The sequence below is a fragment of the Nilaparvata lugens genome, chromosome 6, assembly GCF_014356525.2.
Source record: "Nilaparvata lugens isolate BPH chromosome 6, ASM1435652v1, whole genome shotgun sequence".
In the NCBI taxonomy this organism is placed as follows: domain Eukaryota; kingdom Metazoa; phylum Arthropoda; class Insecta; order Hemiptera; family Delphacidae; genus Nilaparvata; species Nilaparvata lugens.
The window spans coordinates 25,751,175-25,770,816 of record NC_052509.1 but is presented as its reverse complement, the minus strand read 5'-3'; the positions used below and the strand labels follow the sequence as shown (position 1 = coordinate 25,770,816).

The 19,642-nt window shown below is 34.2% G+C and overlaps 2 protein-coding genes across 11 annotated transcripts in view; one reads left to right on the top strand and one right to left on the bottom strand.

Moving 5' to 3' along the window:
- The window catches only part of LOC111057870 (ubiquitin carboxyl-terminal hydrolase 47), a 210,377-nt gene extending 194,510 nt beyond the window's left edge, over positions 1–15,867 (top strand). For 9 of the 10 annotated variants that reach the window (XM_039430517.1, XM_039430513.1, XM_039430515.1 and 6 more), the window contains 2 exons: positions 9,640–9,812; positions 12,569–15,867. In XM_039430517.1, the coding sequence (XP_039286451.1) occupies positions 9,640–9,812; positions 12,569–12,779 (384 nt within the window). In that variant the 3' untranslated portion in view covers positions 12,780–15,867. The remainder of the gene's footprint in view (positions 1–9,639; positions 9,813–12,568) is intronic. The other variant, XM_039430510.1, reaches the window with a different exon arrangement.
- LOC111056210 (cytoskeleton-associated protein 2-like) overlaps positions 1–19,642 on the bottom strand; it is a 479,893-nt gene that overhangs the window by 254,154 nt on the left and 206,097 nt on the right. The gene's annotated exons all lie outside the window — the stretch shown is intronic.

The following is a 19,642-nucleotide window of genomic DNA, read 5'->3' as shown; positions in this document are numbered from 1 at the left end:
AATAATTAACCGAGTGAAGTGAGGTCTAAGATTCGAGTTGACGGTTTGGCATTTCTCTTAATGTTTGAATGTTTATATGTTGCGCATTCACGGCGAAATGCGGTAATAGATTTTCATGAAATTTGACGGGTATGTTCCTTTTCTAATTGAGCGTCGACGTATATACAAGGCTTTTGGAAATTTTGCATTTCAAGGATAATATAAAAGGAAAAAGGAGCCTCCTTCATACGTCAATATTAGAGTGAAAATCAGACTATAGAATTATTCATCATAAATCAGCTGACAAGTGATTACACAGATATGAGGAGAAGCCAGTCTATTGCTGTATTTCCATAAGGTCTATAGTTTCAATCAGGTACTTGTGGATGAGAATACTGCGTGAGGTTTACTGTTCACAGAACTACTAGTTTAACATCGTCAGCGTACATGAGGCAAGAAGAATTTTTAAAAACGAAGGAAGATCGTTAATGAATAATACAAAAAGTAGTGGCCCAAGATTAGAGCCCTGTGGCACACCAGATGAACAATAAAAGGAATCAGATTTATGATTATGTATCATAACATATTGCAATCTCATATGCAAGTAACTCTCCAATAGTAATAAGTTATCATTTAAGTTATCACAGAAACACATTACTCTGTTTATTAACTAACAATCTTGAATGCGTACGACGTGTGTTCGTGGTACAAGTCTGTACACAGCTTGATAAATACTAGTTGTTCTGTGAACAGTAGACCTCACGCAGTATTCTCATCCACAAGTACCTGATTGAAACTATAGACCTTATGGAAATACAGCAATAGACTGGCTTCTCCTCATATCTGTGTAATCACTTGTCAGCTGATTTATGATGAATAATTCTATAGTCTGATTTTTACTCTAATATTGGCGTATGAAGGAGGCACCTTTTTCCTTTTATTATTATCCTCGAAATGCAAAATTTCCAAAAACGTTGTATATACGTCGACGCGCAATTAAAAAAGGAACATACCTGTCAAATTTCATGAAAATCTATTACCGCGTTTCGCCGTAAATGCGCAACATATAAACTTTTAAACATTCAAACATTTAAACATTAAGAGAAATGCCAAACCGTCGACTTGAATCTTAGACCTGACTTCGCTCGGTCAATTAATAATACTAGGCCGACTTGTGATAGCAGTTACTATGACAATTTTTTTTGACGTGACAACGTCTTATAAATTGGTTTGCCGGGTGACACTTCAAGAAACTGCGTTACGTTCCCACGTTATGCGCTCACAAACTGCGTTACGTTCCCACGTTATGCGCTCACAATGAGAGCGAGTGAGAGCGTTCGTTTCGGTTCACGGTCGTCTGGAAAGAGCACGAATAGGAGCAGTGTCGAGCAACGCAGCAGCAACGCCAGCAACCCGAAGGCATTCACCTGGAGAGAGAGAGAGAGAGAGTGAAACGGAGCAATCTCCTGCGATTGCGCCACTACTTAGTGAATAGGTTATGTGAATAAGAGCCGGTTGCACAACAGTCGGTTAAATTTTAACCGTGATTAATTCCACGAGAGCCAATCAGAGAAGCCGTCTTTTCAATAACGCCTTCTCTGATTGGTTCTCGCGAAATTAATCACGGTTAAAATTTAACCGGCTGTTGTGCAACTGGGCCTCAGTTAGTATAAGTGAATAGGTATAAGTGTAAGTGCCGGTTGCACAACAGCCGGTTAAATTTTAACCGTGATCAATTCCATAAGAACCAACCAGAGAAGCCGTCTTTTATAAAACGCCTTCTCTGATTGGTTGTCGTGAAATTAATCGCGGTTAAAATTTAACCGGCTGTTGTGCAACCGGGCCTAAGTATAATAGGTATAAGTGAATAGGTTATGTTGTAGTAATCACAATGTTGTGGTAGTTTTCAATCACAAAAGTAGTATAAATCGTTTCTCAGCCAATAATAATTTGTTTAACTTGAAAAAATGAGCGCGACTTGCTATGTAAAAAATTGAATCTAGCACAGTTAGCCCGCCTAAGAGCGAGAGAGACAGAGTGATTTTGTTGATGATGTGTGAAGGTGAAAATAAAATTTTGTTAATATGAAATTCAGTGCGAGATTCTTTGTATAAATTAATGTTTTTAATATAATTCTTTGTATAAATGAATGTTTTAAATTGTTACTATTATTTCATCCTTCTTCCTACTATAGGAATGAATATTCACATTAAAATTATTTTACCACTCAAAGTCGTTGTCACGTAAAACTTTCGCCCGTATACCAACTTTACAGGCAACTATGTTTTATTTCACTTTAAAGTTATCAAAATGAAATATAGTTAATGTTCAACCTTCTAGAGGCGCACTAAGACACTACCTCCGTAAACACGGAGGTGTAGTGACTGAGACCGTAATTGAAAAAAAAATCAAAGATGGCCAATACAGTATGCGCTTTTTTTTTGTTCAAAGTCTTAAAATGTTAGTGAACACTATTAGTGTAATGTATAGGTACGTAATGTATATGATTATTCAATGTATAGGTACCGTACTCATTAATTTCATTTTTGTATAATTTACTAGCAGGAACCCGTGCAGCGCAAGGGACTATTTTAAAACTTGACGTAATGAAATTTTGAAGAATTGAAAATAGGTCAGAACCATCCTTGGCTAATTAAGAATCTATATGCAAAATTTCAAGTTAATCAGTCCAGTAGTTCAGACCTGATGATGCGTAAAACATAATTTTCCTATCCCATACTGTATAAGCCAGTTCTTTACTTTATTATAGAATGATATAGTTAATGACTGCAAGAGATAGGAAGCTGTGGAACAGTATATTGGTGAAACTATGATAGCATCAGAGGTGTTTCAAACCACCACTACCCCCGTAAACAAAGCCATAGTTCATTCTGGTGACGTCAGCATAGGTAGGGCTCCTACACCAATAACAATTTGTTGATTTCAGCTGATCTATATCAGCTAGTGTTTTTATTGGTGTAGGAGCCCTACCTGTGCTGACGCTACCATCAACCACCTGTCATGCACTATGGCTTTGTTTACGGAGGTAGTGCTCAAACACAATAGTAGGTGCATTAACTTTTTGAGAGTGATTTAAAAAACATGTTGAAACCACAGAACCTTTGATTGCAGTGTCCCCGACTATTACAATAAAATAACCATTTGGATCAAATATAAGGAATTACTCACATATCTCATCAACTCGTATTTTTATTCACAAAATATTTATATTGAAAGAACTCACGGCTAGTACTCAAGTTTGTCTTTTTCTGGCCGTACTGCAAATAATGTAGGTATAATTATGTTTGACATTTTATTATTGTAATCTTGTCTATTAAGACATTTTTAATGTGGTTTTTGATGGCAATAAAATTTGAATTTGAAAAAAGAATTATCAACAAACTCCTAACAAGAAAATCTCTGTGATCTGTTCTAATCGAATGTATGAGACTCCATCTGAAACTTTCCAATGATTACAACATATGTTAGAATATCACGTGTCAATTATCTCAGTTTCATATTATGGCGTTCACATTACCATGTTCATAAGCTTACTTAATGGGATCCTTTTTCATCCTTTGAAACTCTTAGAGGCAAAATATCGAAATCCGTTCTTAGTGCGCGTCTTGTTTGATGAATATTTGTGCAAAATTTTAAGTCTGTAGGCCAAGTAGTTTGAGCTGTAGTGCTTTTTCATGAACATTTTCGAAAAATGCCCTCTCCTGGACCCCCCTGTGCTCCTGGTCAGAATTTTTCTGCATAAATCTAAGTTTTTTTTATAGCTGAACAAAAAATTTCCTTATGACTTTGCTGTGCAATGAGCGATTGAACAGTACAAAATATTTGGGGGGCCCCAGCTCCCTCAAGGGGGAAAAGTTTTGAAAATCCTTTCTTAGTGGATGTCTTGAGGCTACCATAAACAAGTGTGCAACATTTCAAGTTTTTAGGCTCAGTAGATTGGGCTGTGGTTTAAGTCTGTCGGGACTTAGCCTTTTATAGATATATAATATTAGTACCTTCAAATGTTGAGATTATTGAAACGGTTTGAGATATCGATGTGCGGGTTTCGCCATTAATTTTCCTTTGAAATTCTGGATCGAAATCATGTATCACATGACTACCTTCCCATTTGAAAAAATTTGGGTTCAAAAGGAAGCTGGATTCGAAATGAAGTTGGATCCAAGATGGCAGAAAAAGGTTTTGAAGCGGCAGAAAGTTTTTTCAATTGGAGTAGGATTCCTATGGAACCTACTACTGTAATATCATACTTGTAAAAGATATATTTATCTGTTTTCATATAATTCCCACTAACTCTGTATAATTACAAGTTGCGGATCTCAGAGATCAATACAACAGTTCATGAGCGAGTTGTTCAACCATCTACGTCTCTAGTATACCTGACTACAGTTACTATATCAAACATGTTTATACTAGCGACCCTCTGAGTTGAAGAACTTGCTCATGAACTGTTGTATTGATCTCTGAAATCCGCAACTTGTAATTATACAGAGTTGGTAAGAGAATCATCATGGAAACAGCTGAATATCTCTTTTACAAGTATGATATGACAGTAGGTTCCATGGGGATCCTATTCCAATTGAAAAATACTTTCTGTCTCTTCAAAACTTTTGTCCGCCATCCGTCATATAGTTCCAACTTCATTTAAAATCCAGCTTGATTTAGACAAAGGTTTGTGAGAGGCTCATTCATGTTAGAATTATGAGCTATCTGTTGAAATTCAATTTTGCTTTTCAATTGTCAATGTGGTTTTATGAAGGGAAAGTCAACAATCACTACAGCGGTAAATTTTTTCGAGTCAATTGTGAGAGGGATTGATGCTGGTGATTATGTAACTGCGCTCCTATTGGACCTGTCAAGAGCCTTTAATAGTATCAATATCGATATTCTTTTATGCAAGTTATCAAGGCTCGGAATTAGAGGCGTGGCAATTGGATTGATAGCATCATACAAGAGCAACAGGTTCCAGTACACGTGTTTCTCTACTCCTAATGGGTTAGTAAACTCAGCCAAGTTACCATTGAATCGAGGCGTACCACAAGGCTCCATTTTAGGCCCATTACTCTTCTTATTATACAGTATATAAATTATATTTAATTCAATGTTCCTGTCACTGATAAAATTACTCTCTATGCCGATGATTGTATCTTGCTATTTTAGAGAACAGATCTCATAGACTTGGAGATTGAGGCAAATAACATGGCCAATGAGGTAGTACAGTTTTTAATGATTCAGACCTCTCTATAAATCCAAACAAAAGCCATGTCATTAGCTTTGATTATAAGTATCGCCTTTTCACCCCACCATAACACTTGGTGAAACGAACATTGAAAGTTGTTCTGTTGTGAACATGTTAAGTTTGTCAATAGATTCCAAGCTTAATTGGGAGATCATGTGAACAACATCGTTTAAATTGAGTAAGTTACTTTTTGCATTTAGAAATATTGTTAAATGGGTGCCTAAAACAACAGCAAAAAGTGTCAACTACACACTGATTGAATACCACATTGACTTATGGGGGAATTGCTCGAAGCAAAACATGCATAGAATTTTGTTTTGCCAAAGTCCGTAATTAGATACCTGAAAGGGATTAAATTTCCACAGACATGTCGGGAGTCTTTCAGTAGCCCAAGTATTTTAACTGTTCTATCATTGTACATTTTCAAATCAATATTACCTGTGAAAGATGAATTGAATTCATTCAAAGTAAACTCAGATATTCATGGATACAACACTCGGGGAAGGAATAATATTTCAGTTGAAAGACATAGGTTAAGTGTATTAATTTGAGAAAACACCTACTTACAGGGGACAAAGGTTTTTTGTTAAACTTCCAGCTGACTTGAGAGGTATTGTTGAGGAAAACCAAATTAAATTATTGTCTTAGTAAGAAGGCTTTTTATGATGTTGACGAATTCTTGTTAAGCTGCGGTTACACCGGAGTTAATAACACGAGCTATTAACAAAGAGTTATTAACTTGACTGAATCGTCAAAAATTTCTCTTGACAAAAGTTAATAACTTATGTTTCTAACAGAAAATTCCTTGTTATTAACAAGATCTTGTTATCAATATATAATTGACTTCCATATAATTTCATTTAACAAGAATATTCATATGATATAACAGCCGGAATAAAAAGCAAAAAATTGTCTTGAAATTTGAATTGAAACATGCGTGTGATCATTAAAATAATGATCTTCATCTGATCTAATGTAAATAAATTATAATGCGTTTACACCAGAGTTTAAAACAAAAGTTTTCAACTTGAGTTAATAACATTTTCTTTTGGCTGCTGGTTTTGTTATCAACAAAAGTTAATAACTTTGTCACGTGTTTTGTCTGCAGCTGTAGTTATTAGGGAACAGCTGTAGTTGTAGGGTAGGGATGCTGGGCGAGCGGGTTGCGGGGAAGATAGTAACCTGTTATCAACAGTAGTTACCGACTCTCGATGGATAACATAAATCTTGTTAATAACAAGGAATTTTCTGTTGAAAACACGAGTTATCAACTTTTTTCAAGAGAACTTTTTGTCGTTTTCTTCTAATTTTGTTAGGTTGGTAATAAGTTGAGTACATATTGCAGTAAAAATTCATTAAATAAAAAAATAAACGGCCTCCATCAGGACCTCCTATATGCTACCGGACCTGAGCCTAGAAAAAAAGTGGCCGCCGTATGTGGTGGTCTTGAGCTGCGTTTACACCGGAGTTAATAACACGAGTTATTAACAAAAAGTTATTAACTTGACTGAATCGTCAAAAATTTCTCTTGACAAAAGTTAATAACTTATGTTTCTAACAGAAAATTCCTTGTTATTAACAAGATCTTGTTATCAATATAATTGACTTCCATATAATTTCATTTTAGAGTATTCATATGATATAACAGCCGGAATAAAAAGCAAAAAATTGTCTTCAAATTTGAATTGAAACATGTGTGTGATCATTAAAATAATGATCTTCATCTGATCTAATGTAAATAAATATTATAATGCGTTTTTGTCGATTCAGTCAAGTTGACAACTTTTTATTAATAACTCATGTTATCAACTCCGCTGTAAATGCAACTCAACATGATGTTATTAACTCTTGTAATTAACATCAGTTGATAACAAAAATGTTGAAAACTTGTGTTTTTAACTCCGGTGTAAACGCAGCTTTATAGAAATTCCTACTTAGAAAAAAATCACTAATCAGCTGTTAAAGAGCGTCTCAGTTTGTCGAAATCTCAGTTCGTCTAGTTCCCATTTAAAATATCAATGCCGGCCACCAAATACAGCGGCCATTTTTTTGTAGGCGCAGGTCCGGTATATAGGGAGTCCTGCCTCCATCTATCTTATCTCTGGCTGTTCATTATTTATCTCAGTGACATCATGGAACCATGGAAATACTTCATCTATTTACTGAATATCCTATACTAAAGCAAACTGGAAATAATATTATAATTATATTCATAAAATTCTATATTTTTCACACACTATTTTACAAACTACACTACAATATTATAAAGAGATTTATGAGATTCATTAGCTTAACATTTGAAGTTTAAACTGTTATTTGCAAACTAGAAAAAAGGATAAAGAACTTTAGTTGCACGTACGTCTGTTAAATATGGACATTAACGCTGATTAACAAATCAGGGTTAGTTTTACAGATTCATTTCTGTTCCACAAAGATAGGTTAGTTTTCAATCCCGATAAAGTTTTCCGGTTAACTAACGAAGATTTTAACGGTTTCAAAATCCGGCAACACTGTAATTTAACCGGCAGATGTTATTATTGTGAACAAATGGCACAAAGTGAAGGTTATGTTATTGAAGTGGTGATCATTCATTTGGCATGCGCCATAAAAATGTGCTGTCTGATGCCAGTACTGAATGTCTGTAGACGAACCAGATCGAAAACTAACCTCAAAAACAGAATCTAATTTTTAATGCTAATATCAGCTAATAGTCCAGGCAATGAATGCTCAAAAAAAGGTATAGAGGGAAAAGTTTGGAAGACAATTTTTGACCCCGCAGTTCTGTTTAGGGTAGTGAGGAGGTAAACATATCAAAAGTCCCCACCCCTACCCCCTGTGCTAAGGTGGTGGGGGTGGTTCAAAGGTACCATTTTTGGTTTATCGCATATAAATCGAAAATTATGCATTTTACAGACATTACTATTCTATAAGAAATTAAAACTTACATAATTTACTACAATGTTGATCTCACAACTTTTTCTATATCTCTTCTACTTTTCGAGATATCCGCTCTAAAAGATGTGACATTTTAAAAAAACCACATTTCCTTCAATTTTTTGCTATTTTTGCTCTTATAACTTTTTGAATATCGATGGAAAAATCCATGTTGATCATGAGCGAGCATCAAATTCTCTTCAATTTGATGTATAATTTCACAAGTTTACGCACATCTCCACGACTGTTGCAGCAGCTTCAGTGTTGAGTGTGAGATCTTCAGTTATGCAAAAATAGACCATTGACAAAGGAATGTGGAGAGAATGTTTTGAACACAGTTTTTGACTTCCTTCTATTGCTATAGCAGATTCAATGTCGGGGTTGAAATTTAATTTTGTAACAATTGATCACTTAACAATGAAATTTGAGTCTGGAACATCTGGTACATATTTTTGACTTTGTAGCTTAATGAAGACTAGTTGAGAGGTAAACATATCAAAAGTCACCACCCCTACCCCCTGTGCTAAGGTGGTGGGGTGGTTCAAAGGTACCATTTTTGGTTTATCGCATATAAATCGAAAATTATGCATTTTACAGACATTACTATTCTATAAGAAATTAAAACTTACATAATTTACTACAATGTTGATCTCACAACTTTTTCTATATCTCTTCTACTTTTTGAGATATCCGCTCTAAAAGATGTGACATTTTAAAAAAACACATTTTCCTTCAATTTTTCTAGTCTTCATTAAGCTACAAAGTCAAAAATTATGTACCAGATGTTCCAGACTCAAATTTCATTGTTAAGTGATCAATTGTTACAAAATTAAAATTTCAACCCCGACATTGAATCTGCTATAGCAATAGAAGGAAGTCAAAAACTGTGTTCAAAACATTCTCTCCACATTCCTTTGTCAATTGGTCTATTTTTGCATAACTGAAGATCTCACACTCAACACTGAAGCTGCTGCAACAGTCGTGGAGATGTGCGTAAACTTGTGAAATTATACATCAAATTGAAGAGAATTTGATGCTCGCTCATGATCAACATGGATTTTTCCCATCGATATTCAAAAAGTTATAAGAGCAAAAATAGCAAAAAATTGAAGGAAAATGTGTTTTTTTAAAATGTCACATCTTTTAGAGCGGATATCTCGAAAAGTAGAAGAGATATAGAAAAAGTTGTGAGATCAACATTGTAGTAAATTATGTAAGTTTTAATTGCTTCGGTTAGCGCTAATCTCGATTAAAGTATAGCATTTTACCGTGATTAAACTTTAACCGACGTACGTGCAACTGGGGGTTTGATTTGAAAATTGAATAGCTCTAGATTGATAATTATAACATAATTTTACTATCAACTGGGCATATTGTAATTTACTTTGCATTGAGTTACTACAAACAACGAATTGTTGTCTGGATGGATTTGTTGTAATAATGGTGCGGTGCGGTGTGGTGCGTTGCAGATCTCAGAAGTGAGCGGTATTGCAGTTGAGTTTGTGGAGGTGTGCAAGTCGACGGTGGGCTTCCCGAGCGATGTGTCGGTGCTGACGGTGCAGGACATGGAGTGGAACCGGCAGGCCGACACCTGCGAAGGCTGGCCACTCAGCATCGACGACGGGTCTGTGCTCTTCTATAGGTCAGTCACAACAAATCACTACAATTATCTCGCCATTTTCATTCATTATTTTTCTCGGGTCACTCGCGTGTTTCGGATGTACACGTTGAATTCGTCGGTCCCGGCTGCCTAAAAACAGTCGTCAGGTCATCTCAGAAGCCCTGAAATTGATCAGGTGCGACCTGCAAACTTTGACACTAGACCTGAGTCAGACAGGTCACTCGATATTATTATTATATTCATTAGGAGTGTGTAGCAAAAAATAGTCGTGTTCCATCTCTGTTGTACAAAAAGTATGCATTATCACAACAACAAGAAATGATCATAAGGAATAATAAAAAATTATTCGTAAGTCTGTATGAATATATATATATTGCAGGCATTGTCCACAGCCAAAAATATATATTGTTGAAGACAGTTGAACTCCATGTAATATATATAATGCAGATAAAAAAGTAGTGATCCAATTTATAACTGCAGTGGAGATATTTGTCAAAGCTGCTGAGAAATTGACTTGTCAAATTAAAAGGGTATCAGATTATTAATTTTAGTAATAACCGGTGGCTTTGATTGTCTAGACTGGCCACTAACGGTTGAACGAGCATGCACATACACAGTCGACTTACATAGTTTTTCATTGCAGCTGTGATCACAGCAAAACGCTTAGAGAAAAATTTTTCGAGGTTAGGTTTTAGTATTTTCAATTTATTGTTTATTTTTTCATCGCTGCTCTACTTGAGGTCAAATTATTTTTTTATCATTATGAATTTTTATTTTCCAGTGATTTATTAATATTATTATTGGTTGTTTATTTTATATTAGAAGCCTCTCGCTTATTTAGTGTATGAGTGTATGTGCATGCACGTTCAACCGTTAGTGGCCAGCTTAAATAAGCCGAATTATCGAGTTTAAAAGGAAATAACTTGTTTTTTATAGTGATAATCATTCGGCTCTAATTGTCTTCAAACTTTAAATTATTAAGTTTGAATGGTGTCAACTTTTTCATTTCAGTTGTAACCAGCCGGTTTTATTTATATCACTCAATTCTGGAGATAAAATGACAAGTCTCTTGATTATTATTGCCACAAATTTTCATAAGTCATGGTTAAAAGTACTCAAAACTTATACAAATAGCATTATTTGCTAGTGGAATCAGTGTTTTTGGATTAGCATAATCATAGACCTGTTTTGCAAATTTTGGGTGCATTTATGACCTTTGTTTTCTTCTTTCACGACCAAAATCTCTGGAACGAGTACCAGTTGTTATGTTATGCTTGAAGGGACGGATTCAATGATCCAAAGGCTCAAAGAACCCCACACGTCAACCACAGCTAGTGTGTCCCAAGTACGTTAGTTGGGCAAACCAATACCTGTGCCCTTCACAATATCTAGGTGTTAATCCCTTTATTAACATCCCATTCATCACCTGGTTGCTTGCAGCTAAACAGAGCCCTTCTCCTTGACCCTAGTCTCTCGCAATCCAGTGTGATTTGCTGCTTGGCAGTCTCTTCAGACTAATTAGTCCTTGTGACCTAAGTGAGTTCTACTCCTGGCCTCCTTTGTAGGTCCTTCCTTTAATGAGGAAGGGGTCAAATGAGGAAGGCCAAATTGCCTCTAGGGCGCCTGGCCACCCATCTCTGGTCTCTTGGGTTTTTCTTGCCTCCCCCCCCCGAAAATTTGCATGGTCAAAACCCTCTCATCGACAATAAGAAATTCAATAAAATCCAATTCAAGATGGCGGAAAAAATGGCGGATAACTACTAAAAAACCATGTTTTTCAAGTTAATCTCGAAAACGGCTCCAACGATTTTCTTCAAATTTATACCATGGATAGCTATTTATAAGCCCTATCAACTGACATGAGTCTCATTTCTGAGAAAATTTCAGGAGCTCCGTAATATTCTTGAGAAAAATGGCGGATAATGACTGAAAAACCATGTTTTTCACGGTTTTCTCGAAAACGGCTTTAACGATTTTCTTCAAATTTAAACCATGGATAGCTATTCATAAACCCTATCAAATGACATGAGTTTTTTTCCTGGGAAAATTGCAGGAGCTCCGTAATATTCTCGAGAAAAACGGCGGATAATTACTAAAAAACCATGTTTTTCACGATTTTCTCAAAAATAACTTGACCGATTTTTTTCAAATTCATACCCTGTATAGTTATTTATCAGCTCTATCAACTGGCATGAGTCTCCTTTCTGGGAAAACAATGGGGGTCCACCCCATCCTTGGGAAATGGACTTGGTAACCTCCTTCTCGTGCATGAGGTAGGTAGGTAGCGCAGTTCATAAAAAGAACACATAGTCGAGATATTTCATCTGTAGAACAGCTGTTTTGACGACTTTAAAAAATGACGACTAAAAAAATCATCGAATTTCACAATTATTCACACAAAGAAAAAGTACTTTGAAAACAATTATATATTTATACACATATACAGAAGTCTGATCGTAGTTTCAAATATGAGCAAGGAAAGTTGTGTGAGTGTAACACACCAGATTTTTTTCAAAGTTTCAAGCTTTGTATGAGTAAAGATAGTAGACGAGAATAATGATGATCATGATAAGTGAATGGCAATACATTTAATAAAAATGGACATTACATTTCAGTTTAGATTGCACTGTGTTGAATTATACTATAAATATAGATCATGAAAGTGAAGTAGGTCTATATAGGCAACTTTAATATGACAAAGTTTGTATTGTTTGAAACGTTTTTGTCTGCTACCATTCATACATACTAGTCGACCAAATGAATGCATTTCGTTGCAGGGATAATCGGGAACAACTGAAAACGCTGACCAACGAAGAGAGGAAGGAGCTGACGAACAAGGAGAACGCACGGCTCGGCTCCACGTGTCATTTCTCCTCGCCGCGCAAAGAGCGCCCGCTCAAAATATACTTTGACGGCTCGCGCTCTGCCAACTCCAACCCAACTACCTCCTCCTCCTCCTCCACCTCAAATGCCGACTGTTCTGTCTGATCGAGCCCAAGCCTAACTACAATCGCCTCTTTTCATACTTGCATTTTTTAAACTTCTCTCGAGTTAATAATCGATTGTTAAAATGGTTCTAGGAGTTATGTCTCTGCTATGGCTTTGAAGCACAGAGACTAATATAGGTACAACCGTGTCTTTTCTTACTTGAATTAATCTTATCTCGAGTTAAGTAATCGAATCTAGGAGATGGTCTCTGCTATGGCTTGTGAAGCACTGTTTTGACAAATATCTAGGTACGACTTGTATACGCGTATATTGCATGTGATTTTGCGCTCATTTTTCAATCATCCTCCATTCTCACACTTATACGCGAAAAATAACAACTACTTAGTGGAATCAATACATAATATATTGTTAAAAAATGTATTTGAAACTACAAAAATATTACATATGTGCATTTCATGTCTAAGAATGTACTTTTTTAAGCCAATCGTTTTAACTCGACTGGCTAATTTATGTTACTAATTGTGTTTTTGTTATAATTTATTTCATTATACAATAATACCCTTTAAACATAACTATTGTTGTGTTATCATTATTTAAAGCTACTTATTTATGTGATGCATGCATCACATATGGATTTCTTTTTAGATTTATTCGTTTATTGAAGACAAGTACAGAACTTGAATCTCAATTAGATTTATCAATTGAAATATCATTTTAAGTTAACAAAAAATATTCTTCAATGGACTTTAATTGGAACTGGTTGTTTAAATTAGCATTTAAATGTATATTCCAGATCTCAATTATTCAATTTTAGCCAGATGTATTTAATCCTGCCCTTTCATGCGATCTTCTAAGAAATTTAGGTTAAATTTTTCATGAAAATGCAATCAATAGAGGACTAGAGGACTTCCTTACCTCATCTGTGAATTGTAAAATTGTCAAATGTGCTAGAATCACATGCTTTGCTAATGTGTTGTTTACTTATGGCTTTGTCATGAATATATATGTGAATACGGATGATGTATAAATGGATAATGACACATAATTCTACCAAAGATTCAATTGTTTAGATAATAAATTGAAATTGGTTGAAGAGTTTTTCTGCCAACACTATGTGATCAGATATTTATCTTGCGAGATGGCAATTGAAAAATCTAATATATATATGTAATTTATTGTATGATATAATATTATTATTATTGTAATACTGTATAAACTTATCAATATCATCTGCTCTGAAAATTGTAATAATGTGTCATTATTTTTTTCGGAACTAAAATAATGAGAATAAAAACAATTTTGGATGCTTCCAATCCGCAAAACTCTCTAAGATTGAGTGGTTATAAATTATGGCGGAAAGACATTAGGACAATTTGCTATCGGAATTCTTGTGGCTTCAAGTAAGAATTTTGAACAAAAGTTGTGTATGCATTTCTACAAAGCAATTTCGACTCATTAGTATGCCAATGTTAGATCATTTTATTTCTAAGAAAAACCAAGTTGGTGAATTATACATTTATTTGAAATTTCAATGATAGCTTTGCTTGGTGATTAAAAATTGATAAAGTGATAAAGGAATAATTCTTCCGGGATTATTAGAATAAATTATTATACAAAATCCTTGTTACCTTGTTAATATTTTGTTTTTATGTAGAATACTGATACTTATTGACTGTCATCAAATCATTTCAGTGCTGACGTTATCTCAGCGTTACATTGCGCTTACTTTTCTAATTGGATAAATTTAGAACTAGTGTTTTGGTTAATGTGCAGTATTATTCCATACCGTATAATGGATCGATTTTTGTGCCTAAGACTAGTCAATATTACGGAATAGGTACTATCAACATCAACTCATTGTTCCACGATCTTCATTCGAATGTAACTCAATGTGAAAATTTATACTAGCCGATGCCATCGATTATAAAACTATTGCTACTATTATTTCACAATTTTCAGGCTCTCTGATTTTTTTATTAATGCGTGTTTTAAGTAAATGAATTTCAACTTGAACTTGAACTATAAACTGGATTTTTAAATTGATTAATTTAAATTGTAATTAAAATCCATATTTGTAATTTAAACTTCATATTTTTTGGAACCATTTCTGGTAGTGAAAATTGGGATTAATTATTGCTAACATTGCATTTATCATGAGAGGTTTAAGAATCATATTATCAACTTTACAAAATACATAAAAAAGATAAACTAGCCTCTGTTATATAAACTTTTAATTGATTTATTCTTACTTTTTATGTTGAACCCCATGATTAATATTAGAATGCTGTAGGGACAATCTGTTTTTTAGCAGCAGTCTGCTAAAAAAACTCAGTTTCACTCAATGTCAGAAATTTCATTTTGCATATTTTATTATATTCCTTATACATTTTTTTCTTTCACTCAAATTTGCTCTTGTTTAGAACTACCTTTAAATAATGTTTTACAATTATCATTTGGCAATTATCCTCAGGTGCTTGTAATGTAAGTTAAGTGCTGGTCTTTGTAAATTAAGCTTAATGTATAATATTTTATCAATCTGGTCTTGATAAATTCAAATAGGTGGCATGGTAACTACCAAAAACTGTAATAAGTCTATAATACAGTAAGATATAGTATAAATTTTTCAAGTCAAGTTATTGTCTATTGATTTAGAATCTAATACAACCAAAATTTGTGCAACTGGTTTTTACCAAGTGTTTCTGAGCCACATTTTTCTATCATGAAAAACAGAAATGGTCCCAGCAGCATTCCAAATAATTAGTATAAATATTGTGTTAAAAACAAATTTTCTTCTAAACTTTCAGATATATCAGGGTATTTTTGGATCAAAAAATCTCAACCTTTATATTTTAAATAAACTATGATTCGAAAGGTTTTATGAAATGGCTTGAAATGATTCTTTTGAAAAAAACACAATTTATTACCTGTTTGTTACTTTATTGTTTGGTTTAGAGAATACGGAAATTGTGCAGTTATAGGTTAGTGATAAACCTTCAAATTTATTTATTGCTATTATTTATTTCATCTGTGTACGGTAATTAAAATCCTTCGTCTGAAGATTTGTAAGAATTGAAATATTTTCTCATTGAAAAATGTTTGTCATTAAAATTGAAAATCGTGAAAAAAAGTTTTTACTATCCCGCTTTTCAATTATTTTTAAGAAATCAAAGCTAGCTCATCTATTTAAATGTATCTAAGATTGATTCTAATTGATAATTAAAATAAATCAGTCAACTGATTTAAATTGTTCAATCCAGTTTTACAGTATGTACAGGATAAAAATACACGTTTGACGCATCATCAGAACTAACGAACTGATTAACTTGAAAATGTGCATAAAAATATTCTGAATTTACCGAAGATGGTTATAGGATAATTTTAATGTTTATTTATCAATTCTAATTTAAATAGAACAAATTAATACCAATGCTAGCCAGGTGCTGCCTTGAGGCTTACAGTAGTCCAGTCAATATAGACATAAAAAAGGGGGTGTGCTTGCAATACTATTTATACTGTAGTTCTGATTTTCTAATATTGTTTGGATATGAATAAAAATATAAATTCAAGTACCCTTTTCACTTTCCTTGCCCTATTACCATTGGTAAGGAAAGTATTGTTTTCCAATAGCATTAAGGTACCCCAATTTCTGAATTTCTATACGTTTCAAGATCCCCTGAGTCCAAAAAAGTGGTTTTTGGGTATTGGACTTTATGTGTGTTGGTGTGTGTGTGTGTGTAGACGATATTTCATCTCCCAATTAACGGAATGAATTGAAATTTGGAACTTAAAGTCCTTACACTATAAGGATCCGACACGAACAATTTCGATCAAATGCAATTCAAGATGGCGGCTAAAATGGCAAAAATGATGTCAAAAACAGGGTTTTTCGCGATTTTCTCAAAACGTTTTCGACCAAATTTATACTTAAAGTCATTGATTAACTCTATCAACTGCCACAAGTCCCATGTCTGTAAAGATTTCAGGAGCTCTTCCCCATCCATGCAAAGTTTGATTTTATATTTCCGATTATCAGGCTTCAGATACAATTTGAACGAAAAATTTCAAGTGGAAAAGATTGAGCATGGAAACAATTAATGTCTAGTAACATTTTCACCTAATATTAAAAATATGCTCGAAATTTGAGAAAATATGATTATTCAAATGCAAACTTGATGAGAGAGGCAACTGTTGATTTCAATGAACCTAGAATGTATTCTAGGTAGCCCTAGAATGTATTCTAGGATCTTGGTTGATTCTATTAAACCATTCACTGGAAGAGATAGCAGATTGATCTCGTCATCTGATTTTAAATTATAATGGAAATCTTCATAACGGTAAGGAAAGTTGTGTGAGTGCGCCACACAAGATTTTTAAAATTGTTTATTCAAAACATGTTTCGGTTATACATGGCATTATCAAGCAAAGTTAGAAGCCAGTCTGTCTACTAACGTTGTTATCAAGTGCTTGATAATGGAATTATATAGCCGAAACATGTTGTGAGTAAACAATTTTAAAAAGGATACTTGGATTTATATTATTATTGTCTTTTTATATAAATTGTCTGAATATAAATCCAAGTACCCTATTCTAAATTGTTCTGTCACAATTTTTTTCGTTTGAGACATCAATTTTCAAAAGGGTACACTTACAAGGGCAATTTATATTGTAGCACTGATTTTTTAATATATTGTTTGGATACATGAGAGAAGTCCAGAACCAATTTCTTAATGCGAAATTTCCTTGTACTACATACAGAGTGGCCCAAAAACCTCGTATTTTCGATTAATTTCTCATTTTTCAGCTATTTCCGCCAAATCCAGTGATCATACAGAAAAATTCGCTCTTGCCTTTTTTTAGATTATGGAATTCATATAATTTTTTCGTGATTCAACTGTTAATCAAGAGTTTCTAAAAAGAGTCTGATACATCTCAAAAACTCACGATTGATTCCAAATTGTAGATAATTTCATCCTCTACATTTATGAAATTCAATATAATTTTTTTGTGATTCAACTGTTAATCAAGAGTTTCTAAAACGAGTCTGATACATCATAGAAACTCACATAAACGTATTGTCGAGTTAGAAGATAGGAGCCGTAGAAATAATCTAATTTTCAAGGGACTCAAGTACGATTTGAATGTGTCCAACCCTGTCACAGTTGTTAAAAACTTTTGTGTAGAGTACTTGAATGCAAGGCCGGATATATGGGTGAATCGCGCACACTCATTGGGAAAAATGAGAAATGGAGGTCCTCTTATAGCACATTTTCCAGACGACGTTGATATTAACCACATACTTAAAAACACTAAGAAACTCAAAGGGACAAGTTTTATCGTACATAAAGACTTCTCGTTTGAAACCAGAAGAGTGAGATCTCGCTTCTTTGCAATGAAGAAAGAAATATGGAAAGTGCAACCGGATGAGCGAGTGATTGTGCAGCATGATCGTCTAATAGTCGGCAACGTGGCGTTTCGATGGGATGAGAACGGACTGAAATGCGGCACCCACAGTGGCGAGGATAAACTACAACAAGTGCTGGGATGTGATGGAGAGACTGTCAATAGTATACTACGCAGATCGGCGAATAATGTGATGGTGTCGGCAGAAAGGAATGAGGAGGCCTGAGGTGATGCCGTCGGCCAGCTTGTAGGCTCACAATATACAAAAGACTTGAACATTTTAGTTTATAATATAGCAGGATTAAAGAGTAAGTGTCACTTTGAACTATTCAATTTCTTGAGGGAATATGAATGCTTTGTGTTGTTAGAAACTTTCATAGAGGAAGGAGAACAAATTATTTATGAACATTTTTTGAAAGGATATATTTTCTCATGGGAGTTTGCTACAAGGGATAGTAGATTTGGTAGAGCTAAGAAGGGACAACTAATAGCCTTTAGGGACAGGTGGAAAAACTCTATAAGGATAGAAAAATCAAATGGAAGAGAAGTTTTATTTATGTTGGAAAATAATTTGTGCATAGTTCCAGTTTATTTGAGTGGAGGTCTAGAGAGTGAATGGGAATTTGATTACTGTGCTCTGTATGATTTCTTGGTCTCCTGTGATGAGACTAGTAGTATGATTATTGTAGGTGATATGAATGGCCGGGTGGGAGAGGCGCAGTGCTTGCCAACTCAAATCTCAATTGATAGCACAGATATAGAGTATGAGCGCACATCTAAAGATAAAGTGTTTAATAGAAAAGGGAGAAAAATTATAAACCTTTGTGAGGAGTTCAATTTTGTTATATTAAATGGTAGAGTGATGGGAGATGCTTTGGGAGAATTCACATTTATTAATAATAGAGGAGCGTCAGTAATCGACCTATGTTGTGTTGGTTTAGATAGTTTAAGTTTAGCAAAATATTTTAGTGTCATACCAGCGAGCTTCTCGGATCATTTGCCCTTATGTTTGACCGTTAACTGTGAATGTAGTGAACCTCTAGAGAATAATTATTGTTTGCCAATAGCACCAAAATTATTTTGGAGTAGAAAAAACGGAAATAGTTTATTTATAGAAAAATTAGATCTCAGATGTAGAAATGTATTATTGCCAGAGAATATAAATGAAGCTAGTATTAAGTTGAGGGAGCTTATATATGACGCCACTAACTTCAAAAATGAGTCCAATCAAACAAATAATAAATTCAAGAAAAACGCCTGGTATGACAGACAGTGCGAAAAAATAAGAAATAGGATGTTTTCCCTTCTGAAAATATTTAGGAGAACCAACTCCACGCAAGTTAAAAAAGACTATTTGGCGGTGGTTAAGGAGTACAAGGAAACTTGTAATATTAAGAAAAATGCTTACTGGGAGCAGGTGAAAACAAAACTGAAATCAGTACGGGACTCAAAACATTTCTGGGAATTAGTACGTGAATTTAAAGGATCAAACACAGTCAAAA